Source organism: Tinamus guttatus, unplaced genomic scaffold (genome assembly GCF_059628265.1).
Source record: "Tinamus guttatus ecotype Peru unplaced genomic scaffold, ASM5962826v1 Tinamus_guttatus_pri_ptg000123l, whole genome shotgun sequence".
Taxonomy (NCBI): domain Eukaryota; kingdom Metazoa; phylum Chordata; class Aves; order Tinamiformes; family Tinamidae; genus Tinamus; species Tinamus guttatus.
This window is the reverse complement of record NW_028288657.1, coordinates 1,017,147-1,037,839: the sequence shown is the minus strand read 5'-3', so window position 1 is coordinate 1,037,839 and position 20,693 is coordinate 1,017,147. Positions and strand designations below refer to the sequence as shown.

Genomic DNA, 20,693 nt, shown 5'->3' with positions numbered 1-20,693 from the left:
GTCTTCCATTTGAAGTGCTCAAAAGCAGGCAGGATCGTACTGGCGACGCATAAAACAGCCTCTCTGCATATAAATTGTCATACCCTAAATTTGGCCAATTGTGTGGGTGTAGAGAACTCAGCCAGAAACACTGTTTCTGTAGTGAAGAAGTGAGTGAATACAAAGCATCAGAAAGGGGAAAGAACAGCAGGTAAAATGAGTGCCTTGCAGGAGACCTCCTTTTGTTACGGCAATGATCATTTGGCTCGTGTGCTTTTGCTGTGGGATTTTGTTGTTGTTGTTATCATTTTCTCTCTCTCCTTGGAGATAGAACACTTAAAAACAAAATACTGCCTTTTTTAAAGCAGAGCTAATACTTAACAGCTGCAAAGCAACTGGTTTACACTAGAGCCAGCTTCTTAAGTGTAGAAGGAAGGGGGAGAATGTTAAGGGCATAGCAAGTGCTGCAGCTTCTGGCTCTTACCTGTGTTTAAGGGCAGTTTTATAAATTGTTCATGCCCAGGTACATAGACAAACTGTTACCCAGTGCTACATACTCGTAACTGGCTGTGTGTACATGCAAAACATTGCTGAGCTGTCAGACAAAAGGAAAATTCAAGTACCCATGAAAATGTATGATGTGACTCTGGAAAATTTTGAGGCAGAAAAGTTACTGCTGTGTTGTGTTATGTAGGAAGTCAGTTAGCAGTGAAGGAGTGATCTGCTGGCACTAAGGGGTGTTTCTGAATCAGCTCTTCCCAGAGTTGCTGGGATGGATGGACACCTCCACGCAGGTATTTCACCCACTGAGTTTTTGCAGTGGCTTCCTGTTAACCCGGGCTCAGTACAGGTCTGTGTTTCAGCACTGCAACCTCTCTGCTGGCCAGCAGAAGGAAGCAGTTGTTCATTTGGCTTCTCTCTGGTTTCAGTGCGAATCTGGCAACCACAAAGGACAGTGGAGGCAGAACCAGGCCTTGGAACTTGCCTTGCCCACTGCCAGCGAAGAGGCAGGCTCCGATTTCAGAGAGGTGCCTTGACTGTATATTGTCAAATTGTCTGTCATCGGGGAAGCTGCTCTGAACTTGCTTCCAGCAGAGTGTTTTAGAAACAAGCCCACAAGAAAGCTCAAACAGGAATCTGTGTTAGTGAGAGAGATGTAGGTGGAAAAATGGGTCCTGCATCTGTGCTGAGGAGAGGCAGGTCCCAGCAGGTCCCGAGTCTGGCGCTGTTCATTTCTGGGTAGCACCTCAGCTGTTCCCGGTTCTTTCTTCCAGCACCCCCACGCCAGCGCAGCCCCGCGAGGCCCAACACTTCCTTTGCAGACACCCTCCCACAGAACAGCAGGGTTTGACCTGCCTTGGTGCTGAGACTAAACCTGCCTTTCCTTTCCGTCGTTCTTATGCAGTTACAACAGCTCACTGCTACTGTGAGACATATATTATTGGCTTAATTCCCCTCCTTCCCTGGAATTCCAGGAATATATATGCATTCCAGATATATTCTGAGTTCTAGCCAGAGCTTGGCAAGTGCAATATGTTTATCACACCGGTTACTGTTCGAGCATGAGTAATTTTAGGGAGGAGGAAAGCAAGGGAGTAGAAAAAGAAAAAGCTTCTGCAAATCCTTCAGCTCTTCACTTGGACACTGTGAATGAGGTATTTAAATACGTTGCCGTGGAAACAGTCAAAGAGGGGGCCCGTGTGTGTGTTTTAGTAATCCCAAAGGGGGGATTTAATTGGAATCAACCACAGCTTTTTAACTGTGTTTTAAATTGGAGAGAAAGAAAAAGAAGAAGCTGCCAGAAAAGGAACATAAAATAAAAAGGAAAAAAGAAACAAGATGGGGGGAGAAAAAGAAATCAAAAGAATAAATTTACTGTAACCACCCAAGGATTCATTAGGGTTACAACAAAGCTCTGCTCAATTTCCCTCCTATTGACATTAACAGGTTTGATGTAGGTCCAGCCTGAAAGGCGGCGGGCCTCGTCCTGGGGCCCAGGCAGCTGCCTGGGAATGGCTCCGCGTTGGGGAACGATGTTCCTCTCTTCTCTCCTCTCCTCTCCTCTCCTGTCCTTTCCTGCTGGCAGTTTGCTCTGTCCAGCCCTGCCCTAGGAACCTGCCCCACCACTTCGCACTCGTTCCTGTGTCTCTCCACCCTGCTGGACTCTTGGACAGCCTGCTTTATTGCAGATGAACCTGAAGATGTTATTTATTACCATTCCCCTGCTTAAAGACTTTGGGCTATTGCCAGGGTTATATTTGATCCCTCAACAGCCCCTCTGAGCTCATAATTAACCGTTATTGTTAGTGTTTGCATTGAAGATGCTATTTAACCTAAAGGACACGTTTAGTACAAATGTGTATAACCTCACCGTGAATAAACTTAGGCTGGAAATTGGAGAGATTTCTAACCCTTGAAAAGACTAATCCTGGGCTAGTGGCACAGGGAGAGAAAGCCTAATAGAGAATAGAGCCTAAGAGAGAATTTGATAAGGATAGGGATATTTTTTCCTCAAAAGAGCTGAACTGCCTGGTCCACAAGGCCTCTTTTAGTCTCTTCCTTCCATTTCATTCTTATTGTATTAAAATGAGATGTCAAAAGGTCTGGATTGCAATGCACTGTGTATGCAGTCATGCACACACAGAGAGGAGCCAGTTCCTGACCCTTGTGTAAAGAGACAAGATTTCATTTGAGATTAATTCTACACGGATGGAGGTGCCAGTCCTCGCACATTAAAGAAGGGGCATTGATCCCAGATGCCACAATCAGGATCTGATGTTCTGTTCCAGGCGGAGACAGCACAAGATTAGCTCACGAGGCTGGCTGGGAGGCTGCCAGAGGCACAGCAAAAGGAACAGCTGATTCAAGGTCCAGTTTCAGTGTTATTTTGGGTATAGCACATTTTCACCACTCTGGAGAGAAGCTGGGAGAAAGCTGTGATGCTACTGCCTTTTGTAAAGGACTCAGCGCTCTGCTGACACATGAAGTTACCCTTTTTGTCATTATTAAGAAGCACCTATTGGACTCACCAGTGCTGTAACTAGGTTCTGGGAATGTGCAGGGAAATCAGGGATTCAGCAGTACCCAGTTAATTCAGCTTCAAGCTGGTGGATCCTTGCAGACTCACTCTGTACACCGAGATCTCTAGTTTTCACCCAAAAAAGCTCCCATCATCCAAATGCAGAAACCTCCACTTGCTTCTGTCTCCTTTTTGCCATAAACCAAACCTCTCCTGCCACCCTCTCCCGCTCCATTCCTCCCGCTCTCTGCAACCAGCACCTTGCTTGAAGAGGAATAGCAAGAAAGAAAATGTATAGCTGTAATAGATTTTCCCCACTGGAGTGTACATTAAATTTAAAGCTTCGCTGTGGACACTGAATGGTTGGTCATTAACGCGCCTCGAATCAGCAGCATAAAACAATCCTCATAAGTGCTACCATGAAAAATGGTGGCAGAGATCAGAAGTGATCAGAATGCAGACGGGAGCTGCAGCTCTCGGCGTAAAAATGATTAATGAAAAATCCCTTTCTCCTCCTTGCAAGGGAGGAAGCGAGCGAGCTTGACAGGAACAGCCGCTCCTCGTGTGAGGAGGATAATAGCAGGAATGATCTGTCTCCAGGAGATTCCCAAGGCCATGTGCGCATATTATAAATTGCCCTTGTCACTTTGGGGAAACTTATGAAGAAAGATCACCAAAGCCAGCAAAAGCAGCAAGGAAAAAGAACAAAAGATTCACCCAAAAGGAGTTTGGCTGGGGCGATGCACTGGCGCTGCCCACCCTTGCCTGCATCTGCTCAGCAAAGGGGTTTTGCAGTGAGCAGGAGCTGGATGCCCGGGCTCGTGGAACAGCCCCGTGGAGGTGGCAGCAGGAAAGGGGACGGGGCTGCATGGGGACCCGGCTCACCGGGGCGTCTTGGCAGGGACGGGCTTCGCTGTGGGACAGCAGCTTCTCCCTTAATTCTGCTGGATTTCTGATGTGGACTCTGCAGATCTTGTAATCTCTTCATGTCTGAGTTCCCTGCCTGCAAGACAGAAATGCTGCTTTTCTCTTCTCTCCTGCCTACCAAATGTGGCAGGGCTCAGGATGCTGCAGGTCAGGGGGGATGTGTGTGTCTGTGTGTGTAAAATCCTTCCTTATCCCGTGCAAAGCAGCTGCACAGAGCTGGAGACAAGGGACAGTGCTGCAAACAGCAGCACTGAGTTACCTTCATCCCTGCCAGCCTGGGTGAGCCACCGGTGGAGTGAAAAGGGATTCACAGATTGGCTTGCACTGGGAAATCTACTTTAATTTCCCCTTCTGTCTCATGCTTCTCCGTGACGGTGTGATTGAAAGCGCGCAGCACGAGGGGAGGTGGACATTGCAGTGCTCGACTGGCAGGGCCCAGCGTGCCCAGGAACCATCCGGGGAGGCCCTCGTGGGCGCTGCCCCTCGGGATCACCCGGGAGCACTTGGATCCTGCACGCGGTCCTTGTGGCGCTGCCCCTGGGGTCTCCGTTCCTTGCAGAGGGCAGCCCCTGGCCTCGGCTCCCAGCCCCGGGCGCTGCAGCTGCTTCCAGGCCTTTTCCTTGCAGCCAGCAGCAGGGTCGGTCGTTCGGCCTTTCATGCTACAACGTGATGGACGAGGATGCTGCGGAACTGCTGCCCCTGGGGGAAAGGCTGGCGTTGGTGCTTAGCTCTCAGCTGTGACTGTACGAGCTGTCTTCCTGCTCACCTGCTTCGTGAATAAGCTGCTAAGGACTTCTGGGGCTCCCGATGTGCCCGGGGTTGGAGCCTGGGGATTGCCTGCTCCTCTGCTGTAAATGAAAGTGAGTTTCTTGCCTGTGCTTGCAGTCAGGTCTGCACGGCGAGGCCTGCCGTGGAGCCCCGCGGCTGCCCCGCTGGGAATGCCAGGGATTCTCCTTGCGGCTGCGTCGGATCTTCGGGGGTTTTGCAGCCCATTAAGAGCCCAATCCCTTGACATTCCCCAGCTCCCAAGGCACTCGGCTCCCCAAAGGCTCAGAGCTGCTGCAAGGGATCCGAGCTCCCAAATCCTGCAGGAAAAAAAGGCAGACGAGGAAAATGGGGAAGGATCTTCAGCACTTAAAAGTTAAGGAAAAACGAAGGCAGGACAGGTTTGGGAGTGGTGCACAGGGGTTGGAGCATGGGGCTTCCTTCTGCTCCAGTTTTCTGCACGACTTTGCAGCAGTCACTGTGCGAAAGTCTGTGCTTTAATCTTCTCTCTCATTCCTCAGCGTATTTTCCATTATTTTGTCTTGTCTATGCAAGACAGAACTCGGAATAGATTTAGATACCTGCATTCTGTGACTGTACATTTCCTAGTGCCATGGGACACTGATTTCATTGGGTTTCTAATTTATTTCACAATACTGTGGAATAATTAGAATTATTAAAACCAAAACTGTTCTTTGCTGCCTGTTTCCATTAGGCAAAGCAGCTCAGACTGTCAGGTCTTTTGGGAGAGAGGAGGAGACTTGTTTCTTACCACCTCCCAGTCTTTTGTCCTTCATGACCTTAGTTCTCTTGCTAAAATTAACATTTATAAAAGAAAAACAAAGGTGGAAATTGGACCCTCTTCCCATTTCATCAAACATTCCTGCAAGAGAAAGGTTATTCCATTCATAGCCTTCCTATATGGCATATCAGAGGGTATGACCTGTCCTTTCTCAGTCTAAGTTATCAGCTCTGATGTTTTCCTCCTTTCATTATTACTATCCTCTCCTTGAACCATGAGTATTTTCCATGTCGACGATAACGTTGTTGTCTCTGTTGGGAGCAGGTGGAAAGCCAAGCTGGAGGTACAAGTCCTGTCCCCATTGCAGCCAGCAGCACAACGGAATGGTTTCCAGCATAACCTTCAGGACGTGGAGGGAGCTGCCCTGCACGTACAGGAGCTAAACGTCATGATCACATCTTTGTGATGGTGAGAGTTTTACGGCTGGCTTTGAGAGAACTGGATTGTCTTTCTGTTGGAGTAAATCAGAACTTGGGGGGGGCCCTTTCTCCCTGGTGCCGAATCCCGCTCCCCACGAGCCTCCTCGTTTCCGTTCAAGGAGCCGCCGGCGCCTTTGTGCTCCGCACGCCCAGCAGCCACCGCTGCCGCTCCGTCCCCGGCAAAGAGAAACCGTATCCTTTGATGGACACATACAGCGCATTCTCTGTGACATTTAAATCTCTCTTTGTAGCCAACTCGGATATTTTTGCTGTTAAAATAAGACCATATAGACGGGTGATTTCATTACTGCAAATGTTATTACACTGAAAGCCTGTTTAAGACATAATGTCACTGAAGGGAAAATATGATCTAGCAGCAAGTGTGGTCTGGTAGAGGGTGCTGGGATTCATCACAGGCTGAAAGAAACCTCTCAAACATCAGACCTGCTAATGGAACAGCTCTTTTCCTTCATCAGATCAAACCAGTCACTTCCTCAAAGCCCTAAGGCTAGGAATTACAAAGAAGATTGAAAGGAATTAGGCACCCAACTCTCGTTGACTTTGTATTTGAGCTCCTGAACTGCTCTTGGTGCTTTGGAAATTATAGGCGTGCTGTTGGGGTGCTTAGTGAATGCGAATGGAAGTGTATTGTGTTAATAGTAGTTACAGGCAATGCTGCTGCCTGTCCACATTGGTAATGATTGGTTCTTGGTCCAGAAATACTGAGGAAGAGAAATAATCGCAGACATGTCCTGTCGTCTCTAACTCAGTGCAAATTTGCTTGTGATCTGGCCCCAGCTCCTACCGTGATGCAGATGTAATCCCTTTTTATTTTTTTTCTTTCCCCAAAACAGATTTTTTTAAGGATTTGGGATCTGCAAGAGTGAAGTTCATGAGCATCTGGAGGCAGAAGTGTCCCACAGCTCAGCAGTCCTCAGTCCTTCACATGTGTGGCTTTGAGGTTAGTTGTAGCAGAGGGACCTACCTTTTGTTCCCAACCCTCTGCCTTTGAGGTACTGGTTTCTGGTGTGGGTTAGCTCTTTTCCGAGGATCATTTGCTCTCCAAGATAGACCTGCCCTTCATCTTAAAATATTAGCCTTTAAAATGTGCAAGTAGCTCAGGTTGTCTGCTAATGGGGATGGTGAATGTCCTAGCGCTGCTCCTCTCCAGAGGTGGGAAGTTCTCTCCCCTTTGACATCTTTCTGAGTGTTTAAACTCAGTGAGCACCAGGTCCACAGCAAGCCTCCCACCGGCCTCAGGAAGCTTTGGGCTGTGCCACAGCCTGCTCTGCTAACAACATGTGACAAACTGAAGTGAACAGCTAGACAGAAAGCATCAGGATTTCACAGCATATTTTGCCAGGAACTTGTTTTTTTCAGCTTTTTTTTTCTGTGCATGTGTGTGGTTTTGGGTTTTTTTGTTGTTGGTTTTTTCCCTCCTAGCACTCTAGCAACTCAAATCTCTCCCAGGCTTCTCCTGACATTATCAAGACAGTGGATGACAGGCAAAACGTGTCCACAAGCGATTCAGCCTCTCCCCGCTAAGCAATCATAAACACTGCAAGGCTGCAGCGACGCGGGCAGCTGTCTCTCTGTCTCCACAAGGCTGCTGCCTCACAAACAGGGGCTCTGCAGGTTTTACAGCTGTCGGACGATGACTCTCGTGGCTGTTTTCTCCTTCTGTCTCTCTCTCTCTTTTGTTTTTTCCTCCCTTCTTTTCTTTCTTTTAATGGAAAATGTCTCAGCGTTGCCAGGACTGAAGTGCCCCCCTCCAGCAGCCGATCAATACAGCCAAGTGACTGGGCTGCAGCTCCTCTTCAGGCTGATGCTTCTGGGCTTGGCACAGAGAGGTTGTGTTACCCTCACATCCTCCTTGCCAAGGGTTTATTACCTTCGATCACATTTCTTACAGGAAAGCACTGTTTTATCTGGGAGGCAAGGGGAAGGATTTAGTAGCCCCAAACTCAGACGCAGAGGTGTTGAGAACAGAGAGGCAAGGGAGCGTGGGCTGGATTTGGGAGAGCTCCAGGGATGGTGGTAACCTTGAGCTTTGTGGTTTCCTTCCAGACTGCTAGAACGTGTGTGGAGCCCCAGCAGAAACTTCATCCCTGACCAAAATATGGGTAAGAGGAGAGTGACGATTAGTGTGTTACTTCACTCTGATAGAGCTGGTGCTGCCTTGGCTTGCCTTGCCCCGGGAGCACCTAGGAGCCTTTCAGGTCTCTTTTCTATGATACTTCCTGAGGCTGCAGCAGATGCCCCCTCTGCAAAGACAGCTTCAGGCTGTGGTTGGAGAGGCACCTGCAACGCGGCCTGAGGGTGAATTTCCCTCCCGACAGCTGCAGTTACTGCCCCTCAGCAACATGTTGCTCCCAGGCTGTTTCAGTGCCATGGAAATGGTGTTTCTCAAATCTCTTTTTCTGTGCTGCCAAAATACTGCTCTTTGACCATGCTGTGAAGCTGCCTGCTTCGACAGTGCCACCTTCTCACCCTGCTCTTAACATAGAGCAAGTTTAATTTTACCTTGCTCTGCTACAGCCATCTGTGCCCTCTGCACTCCCTTCCTGTGTGACCCTCCTCTTCAGTGGGTCCATCGAACAGCACATGTTGGATGAAAGACATAAATTCTTTCTGTTTTGACTGAGTATAATAAAGTCTGGCAACTGTGCAGCCCAGGTGGCTTTTGGACATGCAGCATTTAGTGCACAAAGTGATTGATCTCTGATCTTTAAAATGGGGCTGTGAAAGCCATGGTGAATTTGCATGCATGTGGAGTGCTAAGCTAGGAAATAGCAACTCTGAAACTCTGTAGCCCCTGCCCTTTATTTCCTTGTGTGGAGCTTTCCATGTTTGGCAATGCAGAATAGTGATTTATGTATAACCAGAGCAGCCTCCAGTGGTTGCATCTGTGAACTCTTCCAGGCTGCCCTTTGTCTGGGCTCACTTCTGGGTTTCACAGCCCCCTGGTGCTGATTCCCACCTGCTCTGAGCTCCCTTTGGGAGAAGGCAGGAGAGCCGGGAGCAGCGCGTTCCCTGGTGCTGCTGCAGCAGGTTCTGTTGCCAATGGAGCTGCTGGGCATGGGGGAGCTGGAACAGACTGTGGAGGGGAAGATGCCGTGGGGCCCGGAGGCCTCTTCTCATCCACGGGACGGGCATCAGTGGCTGCTCCTGGCTGCAGGGCAGGATTTCCTGGGGGCAGGAGCGTTGGGAGCCCACGGCAGGAGGTGGGAAGGTGGCTCCTGGCCAAGAGCCTCCCATTTAGCTACATTTAGGTCCCATTTAGGACCTCGTCCTCCCATTGAGCCACACTCCACAGTGCTGGGACGGGCTGTGAGCTATTGAGAAGGTTGTGCTCGAGGGATCTGTGCTGTCCATGGCATGTGTTGAAAATGCCCATGGAAATGGCGTTGCATGTATGTACTCATGTGTGCATCTCCTCATGTATATCCTCAGGGAGAGAGAGGGTGGGTGTTTGGGAATGCTGAGTTCATCCTTCCAGCTTCTGGGGGTGCATCCATGGCTGGTCAACATTGAGCTGAGATAAAACAGGCCGGCTGCACAATCTTTAGTCGAAGAGGAGGGAGGGAAGGAATGCCACAAATGTCATTTTGGGTCTCCTTAGGATTTGTTGTTTGCCCTGGCACAGGAGGTTTGGATTCTTCCTCAGTTATTATCACCGTTGCACACTCCTTCCTAATGGGTGTCAAACTTCTGAAGTGAAAGACAGCACTTCAAAGGGAAAAGGGAAAAATGCTGCCTGGAAAATATTTAACCGAAATATTTCAGCTTTTCTGAAATAAATGGTGTCATTTAGAATACGTCAAAACAAAAAGCTCCGGTCTTTTGAGCATTTCCTCTTTTTCTTTCCAGGTAAAAGTATTCCCTTCAACATACATTGGTGAGTGGTATTACATCCCCCCTGCTCCTCACAAAGGCATACTAGCAAACGATGAAGAAAATACCATCAAACCGTGGCTCTGCCAGACAGGCCCTAGCAAGGGGGCTGGACAAGGTCAACTGTAAAAAAAGAAATGAAGGAGCATCCTCTAGAGACAGCTGCAGACCTGTGAGACAGGTAACGGTGTTACCAGAACCACTTCATTGGCTTTTTCTGGTCTCTCTCTGCGTGCCTGTGGCTTCTGTTTTGTTGGGGGAGGAGGAGTGAGAGCAAATCTGGCAGGAGAATTTTGTTGTTGAATTTTGTGGAATCTTGTTTATTTGTCTGCACAGTAACGTGAATTTGTGTGTGTGTCTGCGCGTGCCTGCCTGCGATCGCTGCATTTGTGTCCCTCTCCGTCCCCCCGCGTCTCTCCGTGCGCGGCATGATATAAACAAACCTGCCTCTGGACATGCCATGGCTTAAAATAGATGTTCATACATCAGCCTGGCGGCGGCGGCGGCAAGACATGGCCGACTGGATGTGACTGCAGCCCTGAGCCGGAGCCGGGCGCCGCGGCCCGCGCGCAGGTAGTGGGACGGGGCGGCTCCTTCCCGCGCGTCCGGCGGCGGCGCGGGGCGGTGCGGGGCTGGCGCGGCGGCCTCGGCCCCGCGCTGCCCTCCCAGCGCTGCCCCGGGGGCTCCGGGGCCGGTGCACGGGGCCGTTTCGTGGCCCTCGCAGCGCTGTGGGGGCAGCTTGGTGGCCGGGGTGCCGCAGCGGCAGCCGGGCTGCGTGTGCTCACTGCTGTGCCGGCAGCGCGGGGCCCTGCTCTCCCCATTCGCCGGTCCTCAGCCCCGGTGCTGCTGCCTCCCGGCGCTGCCCCGGGCGCTGCTGGCGTGGGGCTGGGCGGCCACCAAGGTCACCCCGCTTTGAGGGCCTGTCCCCGCGCAGGGCCCCGGCGCTCGGCCGCGCTCCGTGCCCTTTCCAGGTGCCTCTGCCAGGCCTTAATTCCCAGCATTAAGGAGCGCAGAGCTCCTGCGGGCAGGGCAGCGTGTTGAGGGCGGCGGCAGCTGGTGGCCCTGCTGGGGATGCTTGTGTCACGCAGTGCCACTGCCACCTGTCCTGGCAGGGCAGCGGTGTCCTGTGGGGGCCTCTGCGCGCCCCCCCGCCTCCCCCATGCCCTGGCCACATTTCCCTTGGTGTGCGCTGCCAGGAAGGTGCCCGGAGGCTGCTGCCTCCTGCGCTCCTGGCCGCTGCCGCAGGCAGAACGGCAGAGCAGAGGGAGCAGCGCTCTGATCCTGCCCAAGGTCAGCGCTTTCCTCTTGCCCAGCGCCCGGACAAGCGGCTCGTGCCGAGATGCTGCCAAGGACAGGGCCCCTCTGCGCTGCTTCCCAGCCCTCCTGGGGCTCCGTGTGGCTCCAAGGAGAATTGTGTCCTGGCAGGGGGGCAGCAAGCGAGCAAACAGGCGCTGCCGTGCCTGGTGTTTGCCTGCAGGGCCGTGGGACTGTCCAGGGAGGGTTTCTGTGCAGGGCTGACGAGCATCAGGATGATCCAAGCGTTGGAGAGCTGCAGCCTAAAGAACCTGCTCTGTAAAAGGAGTTTTCTCATCCCCTGAAATTAACTCTTCCCAGCCCGCTGATGTAGTCCCAGATGTCCAAAGGCAGCAGGAGGGCTGCTGGACTGGGGGTGAATCCAGCTTCTGTGCTGGGTCCTGCCCAGGCTGCTCGTGGAGCCGGCTGGGATCCCGCAGCCACCGGGGCTCTCTCCTCCCCGCCGTGCTGCTGGTGCCTTGCCCGGAGCCCTGGCCGCCTCTCGCCGCTCGTGGCGGCAGCTTGGCAGCCCTGGAGCTGGCTCTGCCTCGCTGGCAGGCAGAGCCCGCGCCGGCCCAGCAGGAAGGTGCTCCTGGGTAGGGCTGCTTTTGCCAACGTGGCCTCCACCCAAACACACGAGGCTGGAGCAGTAGCTCAGCCCACGGAGACGCAGCGGGCTGGCTGCTCGCCAGGTTGACTCACCGGCCCTGGCATCGGGTACTGCTTGGAGGGGAGGACAGGGGATACTCTGTTTCACGCTGCGATGGTTGGGTGGTGGCTTTACACGGCCGCCTCCCCGAGATCAGCACTGGCCGCTTTGGGCCAGCGTTTCTACACAGAGGATGGAGCGCGAGGTCCCCAGCCCTTCTAACGGCATCTCCCCTGCTTCTGTGACAGGACCGTGGGTGGCAGCAGCAGCAGAAGCGACCTGCAGGCCGCGCTCCGGCCTCCCCGGACCCAGCGGTATGCCGTGTGGGTCTCGGCAGCTCCCATGGCTTTCCTGTCCAGGTTCTCCAGGAATGGCACCAGGTCGCCGAGCCGGGGCGCGCGGGACGAGCGCGGCCACCAGCCCATCCTCAGCGTCTTCGAGCTCGAAAGGCTGCTGTACACGGGAAAGACGGCCTGTAACCACGCCGATGAGGTCTGGCCAGGCCTCTACCTGGGAGACCAGTAGGTAGCGGCCGGCCCTGAGAACGTGGGGCTAGGGAATGTGGGAGAGGAGGGACGGGAAGTGTGAGCGGGGGAAAGGGTGTGAGGGGGCTCCTGGACGTGACGGGTTCGATGTGGAGAGGAGGATGAGGATGGAGCACTGGGAGTGCCTCTTGGTAGGGTGAGTGGAGGTGGTGCATCTGAGAGACAGACCTGGAGACTGAATTCAAAGGCAAGAATCTCTGCCATAAATATTTGCCCAGGACAGCCCTTCCAGTCATTGGAAACATTTCTTTAATGAAACCAAGTTTCTTGCACGATAACTGGATTTTTCCATAGCTTTGTCTGTTGTTGAAGCAGTGCCAGTGCCACTGTGCAGTACAAGGGGTCCCTGGCGCGCCAGCAGGTAAAGCAGGAGCCTGTCTGCTGTGCTTAGGCCTTTAGTTTTCCTCTCTTGCTCCTCGGTGGCAGGGATATAGCAGCGAACCGCCGCGAGCTGGCACACCTGCGCATCACCCACGTGCTCAACGCCTCGCACAGCAAGTGGAGAGGCGGCGCCGAGTACTACGAGGGCACCGGCATCCGCTACCTGGGCATCGAGGCCCACGACTCGCCCTCCTTCGACATGAGCCCCTACTTCTACCCTGCTGCTGACTTCATCCACCAGGCGCTCCATGAAGGTTGGTGCAGGGAGGGCCAGGAGAGACGTGCGGAGCAGGGAGGGCAGGGACTCAGCAGCTGGGAGGCTGCTTTGGGACCCTGCTGTGAGAATCCCTTAGAAAAAGGGGGTTCTGTCTTGGGTGGTGTTTCCTGCACAGGATCAGCCCTTCCAAAGAGGAATTGGGCTGGGTCAGGTTGCCGTCCCTGCCAGTGTCCTTGGCTGTGACTGCCCCGTTCAGGTCGTTTTGGGAGGCAGTGATGCTGTGATACCCCATGCCGAGGTAGGGACCTCAGCGCATCACAGAGCCAGTCTCACCAAGGCCCAGTGTTTAGGCCAGGAGGGCAGCACCCCTGGGCCCCAGCTCCACCATGCACCACAGCAAATAGTCGGGTTCTTAGTATTTTTTGTTTTCACTGGGACATTTGGCCTGCCATGACAGCCGCTGTGCTTCCCTCCGCCCCAGGAAGGATCCTGGTGCACTGTGCCGTCGGGGTGAGCAGGTCGGCCACCTTGGTGCTCGCCTACCTCATGATCCGCCACCACATGCCCCTGGTCGAAGCCATAAAGACGGTCAAGGACCACCGCGGGATCATCCCCAATCGGGGCTTCCTGCGCCAGCTGGTCGCGCTGGACAACGCGCTGAGGCTGAAGAGGAGCATGTGAAGGAGGGCGAGCGGCTGTGCAGGTGCTTGGCAGCTAATGGGTTAAACGTGCAGTGGCCTCCCGCCTCCCCAGCTAAGAGGTGTCCCAGACCCATGAGCTGTTCCTCGGTGTAAAACAGAAACCCTCAACCTGTGATCTTGCCACCTCGGTAGGCCTAACATGAGCTCCCTCCCAGCCCGCTCGCGCAAAGACATATTCAGAGGGGATATCTTAGACCCACGTTCCAGGTTGTTCCCTAGCCCTGCTGGCTCTGCGCAGCCTTCGAGGGCTGGTTCTCCCACCAGGTCTGTCCCATCCCTCTCTCCAGGCAACCCAAGCTCTGCCTGTTCCTTGTTTTCCATTTGTTCTTCGGTCCGCGTGTGCCTGTGTCCAACAGGCCTTTTGTCGTGGTGTTTGGGTGTCCTCAGTGCCTAGTGTTAACGTGTAAGAATAAAGACACTGCTCAAGAAAAAAATCCGGCCGTATCTCCTCTGCTTCGAGACACAATCCGGGTTTCCCAGCCGCAGGTGCCTGCTCCAGTGGCTCGAGGGCAAGATGTGTCCCATGTGCAACAAGGCTATGGCGGGTGGCACGGAGCCATCGCTCTCCCCCTGCCTTTCTCTGTAAATTGTATTTTTGTACACAATTTGTGTACAGAATATTCCCTGCATGTTCTGAGGCTCCTGACATGCCTGTCACAGTGGAGGATGTGCAGTTTTGTGTAAAACACGGATGAAACGGAAGATTTCCTCACCCCGTGGCAGCGTTTGGAGAAAACGCGAAAAGTGACGTGGAAATTGCTCTCCCTGCGGGGAGCCACAGGGTGGCTTTCGAAAGTGCCCAAAATGGCCTCAAATAGCCCCAAGGGGGAAATGGCGACGCCCCCCTATTCATAAATAGCTTTTTTCGCAATAAAAAAAAACGCGCGTGACGCGGGGGCAGACCCGCCCCCCACTCGCAGCGCTGTAACGCGGCGCCGCGCGCTCCCGCCGGCCGTTCAGAAGGGGCTGTGCCCTGTCGTAACCAGGTCGGCACATTTCACGCATGCGCGTGACGCTCCCATTCATCATTCGCAATGAACCGGAAGGATCGCCGCGCGCCGCCCCGCGCGCCCCTCACCCCGCCGCGCCGCCCGCCTTGCGCTCACGGCGAGGAGGGACCCCCGGCCCCGCCGAACCCACCGAATGCGCCGACACCCCCCGCGCCGTCCCGGTGCCGCAGCGCCCCCGCCATCCCCGCGCTGCCCCCGCGCCGCCGGCGAGACCGCCCTTATTAAGCATGCTAATGTATGCAGCGGACGCCACGCCCCGCAGCGCGCTCCGCCCTCGGCGCGTTCCCGCCGCGGCGATGGCGGAGCCCGCGGCCGCCCCGGCGCTGGCGGCGCTGCTGGAGCCGCTGCTCGCGGAGGGCCCGGGCCCGGCCGCGCGGGACGCGGCGCTGCGGGCGCTGCTCGAGCGCCTCGAGGCGGCCGAGGAGGCCGAGGCCGCCGCGTTCCTGGGCGCCGCCACGCGGCTCCTGCGGCCCGAGCTCACGAGGTGCGCGCGCCCGCCGCCCCCCGCGGCGCGGAGCTGCCCCCGCGCCCGTGCTGACCCGGCCGCCCCGCAGGGACGCGTGGAAGCGGCGCCCGGCCACCAAGCTCGTGTTCTCCCGCGCGCTGCTCCGCGTCGGGCGGCCCGCGCTCGGCCCGCACCTCGAGGCCGTCCTGCCCGCGGCGCTGCTCTTCTCGGACGACCACGAGGAGCAGAACAAGCTGCTGGGCGTGCGCTGCCTGCACCACATCGTCCGCAACGTGGTGAGCGCGGCCGGGCGAGCCGCGAGGGCTGCGCTGCGGCGTGCGGCGCGTTCGAATAGCATTGCGGTGCACGCGAATAACCGCGTGTCCTTGCAGCCGGCCGCTGACCTGTGCCAGTACAACCGGGCGCAGGTGGTGTTCCATGCCCTCTACAACCACCTGTACTCGCGCGAGGCCCCGCTCATCGAGGTAAGCCCTGCTCCAGCGAGGTCCGTGCCGGCCCTGCCGCTTGCGGAGAGATGGGATAACTAGATCCTGCAGGCGTCCCGGGGGAGGGAGGATCGCTCACGTTTGAGGCGGAGGCCGCAGGCCCTCGCGGCGGGGCTGGCGCTGCCCTGGTCCCGTCCGAAGCAGGCGGTGCTGCTCTGCCTGCTGGACCTGCTGCCCGTGCTGGAGGGCGCCCGGCGGCGGCAGCGGGAGGCCCGGCCGCCCGCGCCCTGCGACGAGGTCCTGCGCCTGCTGCTCACGCACATGGAGGCCGAGCACCGGCTGCCGCTGCGGCGCGTCTACGCGCGCGCCCTGCCCGCCTTCGTTGGCAGGTGAGTTGCCAGGCCTTCCTCCTCCTCCTCGTCCTGGGCGCGCGCCCTCCTCACGCTGCCGCCGGCGCTCCAGGCTGGGCATCCACGTGTGCCGCCACCTCAAGAGGCTCGAGCGGGTCATCCTGGGCTACCTGGAGGTCTGCGACGGCCCCCGCGAGGAGGCTCGGCTGGCCATCCTGGAGACGCTGCGCTGTGCCATAGAGCACGCCTGGCCCAGGTACCGCCCGGGGGCAAAACTGGGAAGCAGGAAGCCCTGGGCCGAGGAGCAGGCAGCCCCGGCCGCGCTCCATGAGCCAGGATGTTCCCAGCGAGGCTGGGCCTTCCCCAGCTTGCAGAGCACTAAACTAAGGAGCACCCGGCTTTTCCCCATGCAGGATGCCCTGCAGGCTCCCCGTGCTCCTCCCGGCGCTGCTGAAGATGCTCTGGGACGTCCACACGGACCAGGGCCCGACCCCGGAGCCCGTGAGAACCGCCCTGCTGCAGGGAGCCACCGAGTGCCTCGTGCTGCTCGACCGGTGCTCCGAGGGGCGGGTGAAGGTGAGCGCTGACCCCAGCAGCGCCCCTCAAGCTGCTGCCCTCCCTGTGGGGCACGCGGGAGCCCAGCTGCTCCCTCAGCCCAACACCGTTCCCGAAGCGGCGCTCCCAGCCACGACTGTACTTGACACCTACCCCGTCCCCTACCAGCAGATACTGTGTTCTGTATCGTTCTCCTGCAACGCGCAGTGGGGAGGAGGAAACTTCCTCAACCTGCCTGTGCCCAGGCGCTGCGAGCCGCCGCTCTCCCTGTTTCAGGTGCTGCTGGAAGGGGTGTACGAGAGCTGCGAGGAGGGCCGCGTTCGGGAGTGCATCAGGAAGGTGCGGGAGGACACGTGAGGCAGGGCTGCGCCCACGCTCTCCTGCTCTTGTACAGTAAAATACTTTTTTATTTAAAGGTGACATCTTTGTCCTCCTCTCTGTTAGCCCTGTACCCCCACAAACAGGGTACCTGTGTATCCCTCATCACACCCGGGCCTTCCCAGCATTAGAGTAAAGCACTGGTGTCCCCTGTCCAGGTTCCTTCTAGGCTCAGCCTCATGGAGCTGCAGATGGGTCGTCGTCTTCACCGAACTGCAGCTCAGGCAGGAGCTGCACAAACTCACTGCAGTTTCCCAGGGGTGGGACAGAAACTCTTCTCATCTTGGAGACAGTTTTTAATCTCATGGGGGTAGCTGTTTTTTGCTCAGACAGGGGGAAGCTGGAGTGATTTTAGTGACAGAGCTGGGGGTCTTGTCGTTCAGTACAAAATGCAAGTCCAGGAAAGAATCAGGTCGTTTTTGTTTTAGCAGCTGGCTCTGTTTCTTCTTCATACTCTATTTCAATGTAGGGTCGTTTTTTCCTGGCTGGACCTTTCAAAGGAGTTTTCCCTTTGGATTTGGAGCGAGCGGCTTTCTTCTCTCTCTCCTTCTCCTCTTCCTCGCTTGAGGACTTGTCTTCCTGCTCTTCCTCACTGCTTGTCTCCAACTTATCCATGTCCTGAGTGAGCAAGAGAAGAGATTTAATGTTTGTGGTAGGGTCAAAAGCAGGGAATGTGCCTAAACCTCCGCTCTGTGCAATGCGACGGGTGCAGCCAGCTCCGTTGCTTGGTTCCTGGCTCCCAGCAATGTGGCCACCAGTATCACTGATATATATGATATATATATATCACCAGTGTCGCTGATATATATATAATGGCCTCGAAGGCCATTGCACTGGCTCTGAGCCCATCACCAGACACCAGCCTGGTGAAGGCTCCTTCCACGTAGCTTATGGGGGATACCCAGTGCTTCCCCTACCTCGAAATCACTCAGCTCGCTGTCATCGGCTTCCACAAACTCCCTCTTATCCGCGTCCTGCAAGAAATAATCAGAAGGGAGGGGGTTTGCACTGAACACACGACGCTGTCGGTACCCACCGAGGAATTAGGGTTAAGAGAGAATTACGGGGCATAAACGCTCCCAATACGTGAGCACGAGGGTCTCTGCTCCTGACCACGCACCCGCCAGCAGGAGCCGCGCGCAGGGACAGGGACACTCGTCATTCCCTGGCACACGGGCGCTTTTCCGCAGTTCACATCCCCAACCCGCTGCTCTCGGCCTGGCCTCCCGGCACACGAAGGGGCTGCACGAGGCCGGGAACGCCGGGAACGTTACCTCCTCTTCCTCCTCTTCCTTCTCCACGTCGGAGTCGCTCTCTGCGTCCTGTTGCTGCAGAGCTTTGTCGAAAGCGTGGATGGGGAAGTTGTAGATGTCTCCGTACTGCAAAGGAAAACGTGGATCAGGTCATGCCAGACGAGCAGCTGTGGGTAACAGGACTATCTAAAGCCCTGCGCGGAGGCAGCATTGGACCACGCTGAACTTGTGCCCCAGCCCCTTCCCTAATTCCCCAGCACGTGCTCCCATGGATGGTAGAGCAGGGCAGTGATCCTTACGGTAGCCTGTTTCAGCCTCTCCAGCAATTCCTTTTCGATGGCGTTGTCCAGCTGAGCAGCTACCAGGGCTTTCTCCTGGCAAACCAAAGAGGAGCCGGGTCAGTTGTTTTAGAGACACAGGGGCCACCGGAGAGCCCACATGGAAGAACCGCGTTACCTCTCTCCTCTTCTCCCGCCTTTCAATCTTCCTGCTCAAAGGAACGAGCTTCCTCCTGCAGGGAACAACGCGGGCGGTTAACGGAGCGTCCGGCCTCGCGCGACCCGGCGCTCCCTCGGGACAACAACCGGCCTCGCGGAAGCGGCTGCATCCTTAGAAGAGCGAGTGCCACTAGTTCAAGTCCATCTGCGTATCCTGGGTTCATTACCAGGACCACCAAAGCTTCCCACCACGAGGAAAACCGCTAGAGCAAATTCCTGCAGTCGGGAAGGGTTTGAACACAGCCAGCGACTGCAGCTCAGCAGAGGGGCAGGGGCTTGGGAAGCCGAACGGACACGACCGCATCCCCCGGAGCGCCGGGAAGCAGAGGGGGGAAAGGTGTCGCTCACTGTCGCTTGAGCGTCAGCTTGCGGATGCGGATGAGGTACTGCGTGATCTTGGTGAAGCGCTGCTTGCACTTGTGCCGGATGAAGCGCGGCCAGTAGATGAGGTTCTCGTCGATCTCCTCCAGCGCCTTCTCGTAGTTCCTGCTCAGCAGCACCTGCGGGGGCCGGGATGGGGCTCGCGCTGCCGAGGGCGGCGGGACAGCGCCCGCCCCGGAGCCCCCGCGGCCCCGGAGCCCCCGCAGCCCCGGAGCCCCCGCGGCCCTGGAGCCCCCGCCGCCGACTCACCCGCTCCCAGAGGCGCCGCGGAAAGGCCGCGCGCTCGATGGTCTTCATGTACAGGTAGCAGCGGCCTGCGGAGAGGGCGCCGTGAGCGCGGCGGGGCCGCCCGCGCGCTGCCGCCGTCGGGACGGGCCCGCGCGGCGCCGCGGCCGCTCACCCTTCTCCTCGCGCACGGTCGCGTACTGGCTGTTGGCCAGCGGGCAGGACGAGCGGTTGCACAGCCCCGTGATGTTGTACTCATTGCGGCAGAAGCTCTGCGTTTTCGTCCTGCAAAGGGGAGCTGGAGCCGGAGCCCGCGGAGCCCCGTCGGAGCCGCCCCAGCCCCGGCCCCGCCACTCACCTGATCTTGTAGGAGCAGAACTGCCTGTTGCCGAGCGTGCTCCACACCACCTGCGAGCGCAGGGCCTGGCACCGCAGCCCCCGCCTCCCACCCGGGATAGCGCACGGGATCACCCCCCGCGTGCATCCCCCCCACTCCAATATTCACTTTTCTCCCACACATAATACCCCTCCCCGGGCACATCTGCCCCCTCCCGGGCTATATTTGCCCCCTATCCCATTTCAAAGCCCCCCCCCAGGTCTATTTACCCCTAGATCCCAGTGCAGTCCCACCTCCCCCCGGGTACTTTTGCCCCAAATCCCACTTCGATTCCCCTCGCCCTGGGTATATTTGCTCCGTACCCCATTTCAAAGCCTCCCACGCATATTTGTCCCCAGTCCCATGTCAAAGCCCCCTCCCAGGTGTATTTGCCCCTAGCCGGGGTTCAGCCCCGCCCTCCTGGGTAAATTTGCCCCCCCTCCCCGGGTAAATTTGCGATTTGCCCCCCCGGGTTCATTTGTGCCCCCCCGGGTTCATTTGTGCCCCCCGGGCTCTCGCCGCCCCCACGTGGGTGTCCCCGGAGGGGCGGGGGGGGAGCGCCCCGGCCGGACGCAACCGACTCAAGGCCGGCGCGGGCTCCCATTGGCTGCGACGCAGCCGGCGGCCCGCGGCGGACGCGACCGAAACAACCCGGCGCCACTCACGTCGTCCGAGTGCATGGCGAGACCCGCGCCTCAGCGCGCCGCCATCACCGGAAGGGGCGGGGCGAGGCGGCTCTCGCGAGAGCGCGGCGGGCGCGACAACATGGCGGCCGCGCCGCCCCGGGGGGGCGCGGGTGGGAGGCGCCTGTGACGCGGCGGTAGTTTGGGTCAAATAACGGCAAAACGGCGATTAAACCACCGAGCAACGGCGTGTTAATTAATGAATGATGTTAATGAATCAATTTATTGAATGGTAGAGGAGACGCCCACCATAAACAGCCTGTGAATGGCAGCGCGCACCCAGCGGTTTTCGTTTTTTCCCTTTTTCTCCCCAGTGCTCGGGTGCACACGGAGCACCTTAGCGCTGTACGGACATGTTTGTTGGCAGGCTGGTGGCGGCGGAGACGGGTGGTTGTTGCAGGCAGGGTTCATGCGGGGGATTAGCAGCGTCCCGGGGATGAAGCCCTCAAAGCCGCTGGGTCTGCGGTGGTTTTTTCCAGTGCTTTTCTTCTAAGAGCAGGTAG

General features: G+C 56.6%; 3 protein-coding genes and 1 non-coding gene across 4 annotated transcripts; 2 read left to right on the top strand and 2 right to left on the bottom strand.

Moving 5' to 3' along the window:
• The first annotated feature begins 11,974 nt into the window (after positions 1-11,974).
• Positions 11,975-13,583, top strand: DUSP26 (dual specificity phosphatase 26). The gene is made up of 3 exons (XM_010222067.2): positions 11,975-12,268; positions 12,719-12,927; positions 13,372-13,583. Exons 1-3 carry the CDS (start codon positions 12,090-12,092, stop codon positions 13,569-13,571), a joined length of 588 nt encoding a protein of 195 aa, XP_010220369.1. The 5' UTR covers positions 11,975-12,089; the 3' UTR covers positions 13,572-13,583.
• Positions 13,584-14,545: 962 nt separating this feature from the next.
• On the bottom strand, positions 14,546-14,640 carry LOC148595294 (small nucleolar RNA U13). Its single transcript, XR_015913193.1, has one exon. It is a non-coding gene; the product is annotated as a small nucleolar RNA U13 (small nucleolar RNA).
• A 257-nt stretch (positions 14,641-14,897) lies between these two features.
• On the top strand, positions 14,898-16,768 carry TTI2 (TELO2 interacting protein 2). The gene is made up of 7 exons (XM_088521497.1): positions 14,898-15,085; positions 15,156-15,342; positions 15,439-15,531; positions 15,697-15,881; positions 15,955-16,098; positions 16,256-16,418; positions 16,674-16,768. Exons 1-7 carry the CDS (start codon positions 14,898-14,900, stop codon positions 16,752-16,754), a joined length of 1,041 nt encoding a protein of 346 aa, XP_088377623.1. The 3' UTR covers positions 16,755-16,768.
• Positions 16,769-17,174: 406 nt separating this feature from the next.
• MAK16 (MAK16 homolog) lies at positions 17,175-20,218 on the bottom strand. The gene is made up of 10 exons (XM_088521422.1): positions 20,173-20,218; positions 19,490-19,539; positions 19,307-19,416; positions 19,156-19,220; positions 18,874-19,025; positions 18,485-18,539; positions 18,328-18,402; positions 18,050-18,154; positions 17,693-17,749; positions 17,175-17,393 (listed from the first exon to the last, which is right to left on the bottom strand). Exons 1-10 carry the CDS (start codon positions 20,185-20,187, stop codon positions 17,184-17,186), a joined length of 894 nt encoding a protein of 297 aa, XP_088377548.1. The 5' UTR covers positions 20,188-20,218; the 3' UTR covers positions 17,175-17,183.
• Positions 20,219-20,693: the final 475 nt, after the last annotated feature.

Excerpts from the sequence above, each read along its gene's own strand:
- DUSP26 (XM_010222067.2), top strand. The coding sequence starts at position 12,090 with ATGGCTTTCCTGTCCAGGTTCTCCAGGAATGGCACCAGGTCGCCGAGC. Across the intron at positions 12,269-12,718 it reads GGCCTCTACCTGGGAGACCA|GGATATAGCAGCGAACCGCC; the intron begins GTAGGTAGCGGC and ends CCTCGGTGGCAG. Across the intron at positions 12,928-13,371 it reads CCACCAGGCGCTCCATGAAG|GAAGGATCCTGGTGCACTGT; the intron begins GTTGGTGCAGGG and ends CCTCCGCCCCAG.
- TTI2 (XM_088521497.1), top strand. The coding sequence starts at position 14,898 with ATGGCGGAGCCCGCGGCCGCCCCGGCGCTGGCGGCGCTGCTGGAGCCG. Across the intron at positions 15,343-15,438 it reads ACCACATCGTCCGCAACGTG|CCGGCCGCTGACCTGTGCCA; the intron begins GTGAGCGCGGCC and ends GTGTCCTTGCAG. Across the intron at positions 16,099-16,255 it reads ATAGAGCACGCCTGGCCCAG|GATGCCCTGCAGGCTCCCCG; the intron begins GTACCGCCCGGG and ends TTCCCCATGCAG.
- MAK16 (XM_088521422.1), bottom strand. Across the intron at positions 17,750-18,049 it reads AGGAAGAGGAGGAAGAGGAG|GACGCGGATAAGAGGGAGTT; the intron begins GTAACGTTCCCG and ends TATTTCTTGCAG. Across the intron at positions 17,394-17,692 it reads GCGAGCTGAGTGATTTCGAG|GACATGGATAAGTTGGAGAC; the intron begins GTAGGGGAAGCA and ends TTGCTCACTCAG.